The 13,070-nt window shown below is 38.0% G+C and overlaps 1 protein-coding gene across 3 annotated transcripts in view; it reads left to right on the top strand.

Annotated features, from left to right (window-relative positions):
* The window catches only part of LOC120412373 (rho-related BTB domain-containing protein 1), a 114,932-nt gene that overhangs the window by 83,633 nt on the left and 18,229 nt on the right, over positions 1-13,070 (top strand). For all 3 annotated transcript variants that reach the window (XM_039572796.2, XM_039572799.2, XM_039572798.2), the window contains exons 4-7: positions 6,606-6,709; positions 12,164-12,569; positions 12,636-12,817; positions 12,888-13,064. In XM_039572796.2, coding sequence (XP_039428730.1) covers positions 6,606-6,709; positions 12,164-12,569; positions 12,636-12,817; positions 12,888-13,064 — 869 coding nt within the window. The remainder of the gene's footprint in view (positions 1-6,605; positions 6,710-12,163; positions 12,570-12,635; positions 12,818-12,887; positions 13,065-13,070) is intronic.

Raw genomic sequence — 13,070 nt, 5'->3', positions numbered from 1 at the left:
GAAGCTACTTTTCGTTTTCTTTCCGGAGGTAAGAAATTGTTCCAAATGTAGTTTAGAATGTTTAGAAACATTTTCTAAGCATTCAATATTGACTGCTTAAGTTGCTATTGTTATTAAATGTTCAATAACAAAAATGTTATTTATTGTAAACATTCAGTAAGACATTTAAATAATTGTTTTGTTATGGTGTAAAATACGTTTGATCATACATTTCTGGAACACTCTAACAACGTTACACAAACGACCAAGCTAGAAAAAATAAAAAGAAAACCTGTCCGTGCCTGAACGAAATAATTTTCGCAATTTTACCTCCTCCCTCATTTCACGACCCATCCAACGGGACCTTAGCCTGTTAGAAATGACGTCAACCCCGGGAAACACACGTAAACGTTTTCCGGTTTTCCCTTCGACCTCTTGTTCTTCTTCTTCTTCTTGATTTTCCTACCCATCCTTCAATGGTCGCGATGCGATTCATTGAGGAAAAACAATTTTCCAGCGTCGTCGTCGTCGCCGTCTGACTCCCGCTCCTTGCCGATGGTGGGTGGCGTCAGCAGACTTTGGACACAGTCGACCATGGCTTATATAGGGTGTTGCGTTTCAGTGGCTTCGTTTAAAAATAGGACCCACGCAGACGACTGTGGTGATTTCGGAGGCAAAGTTTCAGCAAAAGTCTGCCGATTAACGTTCCTTAAATTAAGTTGTGAGTTGCTGTTGCTTGATTTTTTGTATTATAAATAACTATAAATTACTCTTTTCGTGTTTTTTTATAATGTACTTTATGACAATCAAACAGAAAAAAATATGATGGAGACATCAATCATTGCTGCTGTCAGTTTGACGCTGAAACAGTGAAAAAACTTCAAAGTTTTCCACTCTGTAGCACAATTCGCAAATATACTGTACATTTCAGCAAATAACAAACTCAATCGTGCCATGGTACAGTTTGGCGTTGATTGCTCCTCAGCTGGAAAAAAGCTCGAGCGGAAAAGTAGCCTCAAATGAAGGGAGAAACGCCCCCAAAACACACACACACTTACAAACATACCGAGTCGGTTCTATTTTTAGAACTCAATCGAATTTTCATGTTTTTCGCTTTGGTGCGCCTTTTCCATTCATTACTTTTACACTGGCGGGCGCCACACCTCCCTCTCCGCACACCCTCACAACTCCCCTGTGAGTGTACTACAGTCCTGGAACAAAGGAAACGCTTCCACCACAAAAGCAGGTACTTGCAAAAGTAGAACGAAGAAGTTTCAACATGATGAGTTCGCCAAACTTTCCCCTTTTTGCTCGGTGTTGCAGCAACCTCTTCCCCTTTCTTCGCCTGGGATTGATTTAAGTACCCGAGCAGAAGTTTGTTTTGTATCGGAACAAAATTTGTTAGTTGAAAAAATTGTCCATTATGGGTAAAACTTTCGTTTAATGTTGGTAATAAAATCAGTTGAACAATAACAAATTGAGTTCGGATAACAAAATTTAACAAACTGTGTTAGTTTCCAAAAAAATCGTTCGATTTGGTTCTAAAATTGTACCAATTTCTTAACCATTGATCAAGAAAATTTACCCAACAAATTGGCTTTATTTTAACAAACCATGTTGCTTCAAACTATACTCATTCTGCTCGGGTTTCCTGATGCAATTCCCGAGGATTTGTGGATTCTTTGTTCTACGTATCTTCTCGCAGTACACCTCCAGGGGGAAGCGAGGTGTGCGCACCACACCGTCGTCAGGAATTGTTACCGGATTATACCACCAAGAATGCGCCACCTAGCGGGGACTCCGCCAAACTAGGACCACCGACGACGACGCGAGAGAACAAAGCAAAAAAAAAAGAAAGAATTTCTTGCAGCACCTCCAGGCAAAAGGACGATGAAGCCAATGGCTGCTACCCATAAAGACGTGTTATTTTATCCCTCGTGACACCTCTCACTGGCTGGCCAATAAAGCGGAATCGGAGTGCATTCCGAGCTTTTTAGGGTAAAGGTACCTGTTTTGGGCATCTTATAAAAGTAAAACTTTTTTTCACTTAAAACTAATCAAAATTTGTTTTTCTTTGTTTGACAATAACTAATTCAATACAAGTTTGTCAAATGACCCTACTTCCTTAAAAAGAGCACGAAGGATGCTTTCGTGCTGAAACGACTCGCTCTTTAATTATGTTAGTTTAAAAGTGCACACCATCTTAATGGTAAAATGAGAAAAAAAAGTTCAAGATGGTATGTCAGAGACATAACCGAAAGACATAGGACCAAACAATTTGAATGTGTTTTTGGATTGCTAGTGAAATCTGAAATAAGATTATTTTATTTTGTTTCATAGATTTGTCGGCAAAATTGTCATAAATGTTCTCCCAAGGTGAACCTTCTATGAGGGCACCGGCAACTCCAGGTTGTGGCCACTACGGTCGAAATGTCAATTTTCATGTTCAGTATCAAAAACCATGAATTTTGATATCCATATTGCTACAACTCGTATGGTTCTGTTAAAGACCCTCCGGGCCCCGGGGAAACCTGCTTTGAGATCACCGGTCACTCAAGGTTGTGGCCACTACTGTCGGAATGTCAATTTTCATGTACAGTATCAAAAACCATGAATTTTGATACCAATATGCCACAACTCGTATGGTTCTGTAAAAAGTCCTCCGGGCCCCGGGGGAACCTGCTTTAAGGGCACCGGCCACTCCAGGTTGTGGCCACTACTGTCGAAATGGCCATTATGTTCAGTATCAAAAACCATGAATTTTGATACCCATATTGCCACAACTCGTATGTTCCTGTAAATGTCCCCCCAGGCCCCGGGGGAACCTTCTTTGAGGGCACCGGCCACTCCAGGTTGTGGCCACTACTGTCGAAATGGCCATTATTATGTTCAGTATAAAAAACCATGAATTTTGATACCCATATTGCCACAACTCGTATGTTTCTGTAAATGTCCCCCCAGGCCCCGGGGGAACCTTCTTTGAGGGCACCGGCCACTCCAGGTTGTGGCCACTACTGTCGAAATGGCCATTATTATGTTCAGTATCAAAAACCATGAATTTTGATACCCATATTGCCACAACTCGTATGTTTCTGTAAATGTCCCCCCAGGCCCCGGGGGAACCTTCTTTGAGGGCACCGGCCACTCCAGGTTGTGGCCACTACTGTCGAAATGGCCATTATTATGTTCAGTATCAAAAACCATGAATTTTGATACCCATATTGCCACAACTCGTATGTTTCTGTAAATGTCCCCCCAGGCCCCGGGGGAACCTTCTTTGAGGGCACCGGCCACTCCAGGTTGTGGCCACTACTGTCAAAATGGCCATTATTATGTTCAGTATCAAAAACCATGAATTTTGATACCCATATTGCCACAACTCGTATGTTTCTGTAAATGTCCCCCCAGGCCCCGGGGGAACCTTCTTTGAGGCCACCGGCCACTCCTGGTTTTGGCCACCACTGTCGAATTGGCCATTTTTCATGAAAACCGCCGCATCATAGCGACTTCCACGCCGTCCGCTTCGCTCGAATTTCCTCCTTCTGCTGCCGGTGGTTCTTCCTTCTGGTTGCTGGTCCTCTTCTTCTATTGGCCGCTGCTGCTGCTGCTCCGCGCCGGCCCGACGTGCACAGTTCGAGTGCTCGTTCCAAAGTGATTTGCTTTTGCGTAATTTTCTGCTTAAATAGCGGCACAGCCGGAGAACGGCACAAAAGGGGCGCGGTCTCGAATGCATACGCTCGCTCTGATTGGTCATCTGTCCGATTTGTACTGAAAAATTACTCATTTTGATTGCATGTTTTAAGTGCTTTAACTATGTTTAGTCAGACTATCTATGTAGTTAAACAATAGCTGAAGTCTTCCTCTTTCGATTGGTGGTCCAACCATCTGGATTGATTCACAGGGAAAAAAGATATAAGCGTTCAAAATGTCCCCTTTTTTAACGCTTAAAAGTGACGCTTTGGATCGAATTTCTGAACTGGCCCCCCAATATAGTAAGTAAAGACATAGTCCTATGTCAAAAACCCCTGCGTAGATGGGGATCGAAACTCATTTTTCTCGCTATCTAGACATTGTTTATTGCAAAGTTTTCAACCCTAGACGAGATCCTGCAGACTGCGTTCGGATGTGTTCGTCTCCGAGGGGAGATGAAGAAAGGATTCGAGAGGACAAAGTTTTCACCTTCCAAATGGAGAGTTGGAAAATGGCTCACGACTGATGTTGTCTGGGACTGATTAGAATGACAATTTACAGTTTCCAATTGATCGGTGCAGACAGATGAATTTAATTTAAATAGGAAATTTGTGGGTTTCAGAATGAAAGCTGTTATTACAGATTATTCCATTTTCTTCATCCATTCCATGAAAACAGAATGATAGCCGCTACTATTTGCCAAATTTGACAACATTTGAAAATAAAATTAATCAACATTTTTAAAGTTATTTAATTGGAATCTCCAATTTTTGAAACAAGCTTTTTGTGACTTTGCTGCGGATTTTTCTCGATACTTGAATTTTTTAATAATTTTTTTGCTTCTTTTACGAAACATACCAAAGGTTAAGGACATATTTTTATAAATTTTCGCAATGGCAGCTAAAAATAAAGCCTCCTTACTGAAATTCTCTTTTTTAAACGACGAACCTGTTACAATTTAGCAAAACGTTTTCGTGAAGCATCATAACAATGTTTGTTATTACTAGAATATTTGTCTTGGGTACTACTTGGGTATATCGGAGTATATGGAGATTTTTCAATGTAGGATACATTCTTGAAATGTGCCATTCGAACTGGAACATATAGTGTATTTGATTTTACAAACTCTGTTTTTTAAAATGTTTCCAAAAGGTTGTAAAAAAGTAGTTTTTCGATCGATTTTTGGAAAATTTACGAATTATCAAATTCAGATGCTTTGAATTGTTCATCTGCACAACCTTAAAATGTTCTGTACTGAAAAATAATTTAAGTTTGATTTATTTCAGTGAAAAAATCAAATATGTTTAGGAGGCTGTTACGATGTATTACAAACTTACTAGAGATTTGGTCTGTTTTAAGATAGTTGATGCAGAACATCAACATTTTTATAAATCATGAATTCAACACATTTTTTTCAATTCAATAGGAACATAGATTGTATTTTACATCACATTTTTTAACAAACTTTGTTTTTGTAAAAAAAATGTTAAATTTGGTCATTACAAAAAAAGTTGATGTTTTCAAATGTCTGATGCCGTTATCAGGAGTGACATCGGGTCCGGGGGTTGAGATTGGGTCATACAAATTTCAGCATTTTTTTAGACCCAATGTCACCCCTGATGACGGTATAGAGCATCATCATTTCAGCAAAGTATTATTTTAAAACATTTTGCATTTCAATAGGAACATAGTGTGTATATTATGTTATAAAATTTATCAAGCATTGTTTTTTTCAAAATTGTTTGTTTTGGTAAGTCAAAAATTGATAAGAAATCATTATTTTGAGATATTGTGTGGCTTGAGATCATACTCATTCTGCTCGGGTACCCAGATGGTGGTGGTGGTTTGGATTGGTTGAAAATTATGGTGGTTCACCATTAGGGTGATTTTAAAAATCTATCTTTTCGGGAATATTTTTATTTATCTTTTTGTATTCTAGAACGATAATGACATGATAATTTTACATGTAAATCCAAAATATGATCAAAACGTCAAAATTACATGGATAAACAAATTATTGTTTTTTTTTTAAATTTCGGTATTGTTTTACACTCTCTTCTGCAACTACCAACAAAAAAACAAAAAGTTACAAATCTCTGACAAACAATGAAAACTGTTAAGTTGGAGACTCCAGTGAGGCTGGCTTGAAGCGACGAACCTGATTCCAATTTAAATCACATTTGCAATTGTTTTATTTGACACGAGCATAAAATATTATAATTTTGTAGCTAAAAGTTCCAAAAATTTAAAAAAAAATCAATGACTTTGAAAATATCTGGTAAAATTTAGCAAAGTTATATCACTGCACAGAGCAGTGAGTTGGAACCGCAACCGTAATTATTTTGTGCACTTCCCCATAAACTACAAATAATTGAACCATTTGTTATTTTTCCCCCAGTGCTGCTCATTTCCACCGTTTTCCAACCCGCTTGATACTTCCCGTGACTCTGCTAAATGCTGTAATTGCATCGCATACAAATTACGCTAGTTAAGCTTTCATTAAGTCATTATCAGACTGGAATAATCATTTTATTTATTTATGGCACCAGGAGTTATAAATCTCGGACGACAAACGACGACGTTGGCGTCGGGGAGTTTTTTTCTTGTTTTCGTTGAATATTTTTTCTTGTTCTCCCCTACCCCCTACCCCACACACAAACAAACAATTAATTTATCACTTTTTAGCACATTCTAAATCGAGCTTTGTTTATTTTTCTCTCTCCCTCTCGCGCGATCCGCGATCTTGGTGAATCCCACTGGACATCGGTGCAAAATCTATTTGTGGTTAACGGCGATGATTACATCACACACACCCGATTGATTGTTATTGATGGGTTTGTTTTGATCAATCAAATGCCGGCACCGTCTCGCACCTCAAAAACACACTCACATGGAATGAATAATGGATAAAACAAAAACGGCGTTGACGCGATCAGGTGCTGGAACGGTCGTGGGAAATCGTGGACGGCGTCAATGTGTCACTCCGGCTGTGGGACACCTTCGGAGATCACGACAAGGACCGGCGGTTCGCGTACGGAAGGTGAGTTCTCTTTAATTGGATTATTTTCTTGTCAATCTGACAAATTGAGGAACTTTTCAACAGAGTTATCCATAGAAGACACAGCATTAATTGGAAAAATTCTCGGCAATTGGTTTTCAATTGAATTTATTTTGCTTGAATAAAATTTTTTCTATCTATCCTTTATTTCAAAATGCAATTTAAGGGGTGTCCAATGTCCAGTCAATCCAATGAAAGAATGAGGATCGATTTGGTGTTTTTAGCAAAGTTTGAGTTATGATGTTTACTGTCGTTCTATACGCATAATTGTCCCACCAAGTATTTTCTTTCGCGAAATTACAAGTTTTACGAAGTAGCGTGTTTTGTTTACCTAATGTAGTGATAAACTGCTAACTGGGATGATTAGGGACTTATGGGGTGAATAGGGACCCACGGGACAATTATGCGTAGAAACACAAAAAACGTTCGAAAAATTTCAATCGCGTTTTTGTCAGTTGCACTTTTTTGAACATGGGACAATTATGCGTACACCCAAATGAAAAATATATCTCAAAATCTGCAACAGTGGATTTGCTGCAGAAAATGTCACATTTTATAACATTTTTTGCAGCAAGCCCGTAGACCATTTTTGCCCGCGTGTAAACATTTCAGCGATCTGCAGTTCTTAAAAACATATATAATCCTGGCCCGTCCCCGAGCAATACTCCAAAGAGAAGAATATGTTGGTGCTCTTTCACTCACATTTCATCAAGCGACCATGACGCGGTGGTAGCGGGTCGGATCAATAACCAAGAAGTTGGTGGTTCAATCCTCGTTCTGTTTAGATTTTTTTTCTTCAATGCAATCTATCAGCTGTCGGTAATGTCGATAATTGTCGGTAACGGGCAAAAATGTCATATACCTATATCGCAAAAAATGCATGAGGACAGATTTCATGCAGATTCTGATATACTTTCATGCCGCCATGCATCACAATCATGCGACCGCCGTTTGGGTGCAAAGGTTTGAATGAAACTTCGGGTAATCTTTTCATTTTCTTGTTTTTTTCTGTGAATAGTTGATTGCCTATTAAATAAAAATGCATTTTTTTTGTGATTCGATTACCCCATGTTTCAATTATACGAAGTGAAATTTTTCCGAGACCTTCGGATAAACGAGTTTGGACTGTATTCTGATGAGGCTAAATGAGGCTTAAATACCTTATATTTTAGTTGATGTCACCCTTCTCGAAACTTATCTAGATGCACAAAAAATCCTGAATACAAAGAGCAGTTTACTTCAGTGAAAACATTTTAATAAGTTTTTGATATTTTTTTTATATTTTCCAATACTTTTAAGTTTGTTGTAAATATTTTTCAAAGCTATGTGTTTCTTTTAATATTGGCTCGAAAAATATGAGAATGAAAACATTTTTGGATGTAAAATAGAATTTGGAATGAAAGGGCCAAATAATTCTATTGTTGTCCTTTTGAAATGTTAGTTGTGATTTTAAAAGTCTGAAATTTTTTTTTTCGGCAGGGTGAGAAAAACTCACACGAGTTTCATTTTTTTGCATATCTTTAGTGTGAAAATTGAGGGCCAAATGGGTAGCACTCAGAAATTAGTAATTTATGCAACAAGTAGCAAAAAGAAGGGTTTTTAAGCACGAGTCAAATTTTTGTTTATAAAAACGACGAATTCTGACAAAGTGAACAAAGTTGCTTACAACATTTTTTTTAATTTTGAAAACGCCTCTTGAATGGAATTTTATGTCAAGCATCTATGTGTAAGGTATCTTCGCGGTTTAAAACAATCAAAGTATTGAAAAATGTTACTTTTCAGCACTGGTATTGAAAGGTATTAATTTTCCATTTTGATAATTCTGTTCCACAGAAAAGTTACCCGTTTTGTCGCTCTAAAATGACGGGAAAAGTGAGTTGTTTCACGAAGGGATGGTAAAATAGTAGTTTATGCAACAAGTTGCAAAAGGAAGATTTTTTCAGCACGAGTCGTACATTTAAACACGACGAGTGCTGAAAAATCAAGTTTTGCAATGAGTTCTATACAACTTTTTTTGCAATTCTGTAAAACACCCTTTGAGTGGAATTGTAGGTCAAATGTTCATGTTTTTAAGTCAATCCACTGTTTAAATCAAAACAATGTTGAAAAGTATTACTTTTCGAAACAAGTGCTGAAAAGTTCAACTTTTTAGCATCCATTTGAGTGCTGAAAATTAGAACTTTTTAGTATTTATTTTGAAAAGTGTTTCTACTCGAACTTTGTCCCGCCCGTGTGGATCAATCGGACCGCGCTCTGGACTCACAATCCAGAGGTCGCCGGTTCGAATCCCGTGGCGGGCGCTCTAAAATTCTTTGCGTAAATATGGGTATTCGGCGCCGTCGCTCCGTGCCATACTTTCATACACTTAGGAGCCCAGGGCGGCGAAGTCCTTGTAGATAAAAGGAAGACACTAGTGGTTGGTACTAGCAATGGTGGCCGACAGCTATAAAGTCAATTTCGTTTTTTCTATTCGAACCTGTTATTTTGGTAGAGATAAGTAGCCAGTTTCGGCGTTCTAGATTGACAGAATTGCAAAAAAACTCATTTTTCGTAATTTTAATTCTTTGCAAGGCCATATCTTAAAAACCAATTGAGATAATGAGAATTTTCTCATATTTTTAAAGATATTTCTCAGTTTTTAAATAGTAGTTTATGCAACAAGTTGCAAGAAGATGGTTTTTTTTCAGCACGAGCCGTTCTTACAACGATTGCTGGAAAAATAAAGTTTGGCACCGTGTTGCTTACAACATTTTTAGCAATTCAAAAAAAATGTTTTTTTTTATAGTAATTTTATGCCAAACATCCATGTGTTAAGGAAACTCGGCGTTCAAAATGTTGAAAAATGATACTTTTCGATACTAGTGCTGAAAAGTTCCGCCTCGTAAGCGGTAGATCGGGGTTCAAATCCCGGCTCGGACCAACACAACTGGTGATCTTTTCCCTTCTGGAATTGATTACTTAGTAAAGGGAAGGTAGTGTATCGTCACAAACTGGACCTTATCACGACACCTTAGGGAGGCGACCTATGGAATGTTAACATTAACCCTAACATGTTAACATTAAGTTGAGAATGAAACTGCCACTGAATCCGCTTTGTAAATGCCGGCCCCGATACTCTTCAAGGGTGTTCCCCTCAGGAACTGGGAAAGATTTACTTTTACTTATAGTTTACTAGATTTACTGACGTCAAGCTCGGAAATATATATTTAAATCGGCTAAAAAATTTTTATGACCAAAGAAGCCATTTTGTGTTATTATTTCACTCTTACAAGGCTCTACATAATTTTGGCAGCAGTCCACACAAAAATGATACGCAAATATTCGAAAATCTGTATCTTTTTATTGAATTTTCTGACCGGTTTGATCTCTTCGGATTTTTTTATTACAATTTTAATTTTTTTTTTCTTACACAAAAACATTTTTTTGGTTTCAGGGGATGAATAACTTCCACTTTACAGCTTTAGCTAAGAATTAACAAAAACATTGCCGCCGAGTTGTATGGCTTTTTGAAAATATGTTTTTTTTTGGAAAATAGAAATTTGACTCAATTTTTCTAACTTCATTTCTGCAGAGCCTCGTGCTAAATTTTTGTTGTACCTGGTTGCATAAACTACAATGTGTTTTCAGAGATGTACGAGGACGGACACCATTTAATAAAATAAGATAACTTTTCTGTTTTTTTTTTTTCAAAAAAATGCTTAAACTTGATTATTATTAAAATATTACAAAAGTACTTATTGATTCCAAATGGGATTTTTTGAGGATTTTCCGGGTGTATAAATAAACAGTGATTGGCTGCATCGAATCTTTGTGTTCATCCAACATTTAAAAGTTTACGAAATGCCGAAATGTCTTTTAAGGATAACATCTTTCTGAGTGTTTTCACAAGGGCATTTGTGAATTCCGGCTTTCGCAGGTTTCCCAAGCTTTTGATCAGCAGGAAATTCATCTCTACACACTGGACTTTAAATGGCCCTGCCTTGTTTCATCGAGTCCAATCTGTTTTGTAAAATGGAATTTGGAAAATAACAATTGATTATCAATTTATAGCTGAGGCAAACCCGGAAGTTTACCCAAAATATCGTTGTAAAATCTAGTGCGTCTATCCCGGGAATTCCCGGGACAAAATTCTCGGGATTTTTCCCAAACCGGGATTTCACGAATCCCGGGATTTTTCATAATTTGTCCCGGGAATTCCCGAAATTAAAAAAAAAAAACAATTTTTAGTCTGGAAATTTAGATTTAGTTGTGGAAATAGATGAACAGTTGAATACCTCATAATAGATAATAATTTTAATGCATTTTAACTTGTATTCGGCATATATCAGCATGATTTGGTAATTAGGGAAAACTGTTGAAATTTTAGTTTACCGATCTGCAAAATGCCTAGCGCTTTAAAAAAAGATTGAAATACCCAGGTATATTAATGATTTAAAATAAAAATCAAATCAAATTATTTTTCATCAAACAGTGCCATGAGGGGCAAATCAGAACAAATGAAACGATTTAAGACACTTATTTAGCCATTTTTTGCATGATGTTTTGAATAACTTTGGTTAAAACAGGAACAGAACAAAACAGTTTCACAGAACACCGATTTTTAAATTTTTTGCTTTAAAATCTACTTATCTATTCAGACTGTATTCCTGTTTTTTCCTAGTAACTTAAAGATAATTTTAAAATATGGTTTTCTGCAAAAGTTTTTTTTGTTGTAAAAGTTGAACTTTTCAATACAAGCATCAATAAGCAAATTTTATATTTTTTTTTGTAATTTTAACGGTGTATTTATTTACTTATGGAAAAAAAATCAATTCAAAAGTCGCTAATTCAAATTCAAAACTTATCCAAAATTTTACATTGACTGTTGTCATTTTATTTGTTGTCGCCTCTTGTTTTTTTTTAAAGATATTTTCAAATAATTTTTTCAAGCTGTTCTGATCATGTCATATAAAAAAGAAATATATTTAAGCTTAAAAAACATAACAAATATAATAAAAACATAGATTTTATTACTGTTTCATAGATTTCCCGGGATTCCAAAAATATTTTTCCCGTTTCCCGGGAATTTCAAAACCCGGGAAATTTGAACGCCCTAGTAAAATCAAACTGAAAGTTAAATAAATATGTCTAATGAGCAAAAGCAAAATATTTCAAATTGTCATAATTTGTTATTGGCATCTTCAAATTCCGTATTAATCCGGACGGTAAGGAAAAATATGAACAGTTGGTAGTCATAGTTGAAACCCAAGTCGAACAATAGTAAAAATTATGACATTTTTTTTCGTGAAATTCTAGAGATATTTAAAAAGCTTTTTAATGCAAATTCTTCGTATTGTAAAAGAATACCAGGGCTCAACTTTTTTTTAAATTGTTTTATAGCTAAGTTGACTACAAACATTCAGCCACGCCTGCAATAACAGTGTATTACATTTCCAGATCCGACGTGGTGCTGCTGTGCTTCTCGATCGCCAACCCGGTCTCGCTGCGCAACTGCCGCGCCATGTGGTACCCGGAGATCCGCAAGTTCTGCCCGGACACGCCCGTGATACTGGTCGGCTGCAAGAACGACCTGCGGTACATGTACCGGGACGAGACGTACCTCTCCTACTTTGGCGACCGCAGCCCGTTCGTGCGGGCGGCCCGCAAAAGCGACCTGGTCATGCCGGACGAGGCGCGGGCCGTGGCCAAGGAGCTCGGCGTGGCGTACTACGAGACGAGCGTCTTCACGTACTTTGGCGTGAACGAGGTGTTTGAGAACGCGATCCGGGCCTCGTTGATTGCGCGCCGCGAGCACCGGTTCTGGATGACGAATTTGAAGCGGGTTCAGCGGCCGCTGTTACAGGTGAGTTTGGGGTTTGGATAGTGATTGTGGGGTTTGTACTAACACAAGATTTTTGTTTTGTTTTAGGCACCCTTCCGACCGCCCAAACCTCCGCCGCCGGAAGTGACGGTCATAACCGGCAATCACACTAAAGATATGCTAAACATGTTCAATTCGCAGTGCTATACAGATCTAGTATTAATTGTCGGTACTATACGTTTTTCCGTACATAGATTTATGTTAGCTAGTAGTTCTAATGCATTTCATAGGTTAGCATCAAAATACCTTATTTGTTTGGGGATCCTTGGCGTCACTAACGCTTGCCTTTTGCCTTGGTAGGTTACTAACGATGGACATCTCCGACATGGGTGCCCGCAGCAGTAGCGAGTCCAGCATGGTCAGTTCCACGTTCGGCGAGTCGACGACGGCGGACTTTAACGAGGACACGGAGTGTTTGATCCGGGCGGACCAAACCGGTGGCAAGACCGGAACCGCGATGGCCGGAGCGTCCAACAGGCAAGG

The sequence above is a fragment of the Culex pipiens genome, chromosome 3 (genome assembly GCF_016801865.2).
Source record: "Culex pipiens pallens isolate TS chromosome 3, TS_CPP_V2, whole genome shotgun sequence".
Taxonomy (NCBI): Eukaryota; Metazoa; Arthropoda; class Insecta; order Diptera; family Culicidae; genus Culex; species Culex pipiens.
Note: the sequence above shows the minus strand (reverse complement) of the source record. Positions and strands in the feature narration are given on the sequence as shown.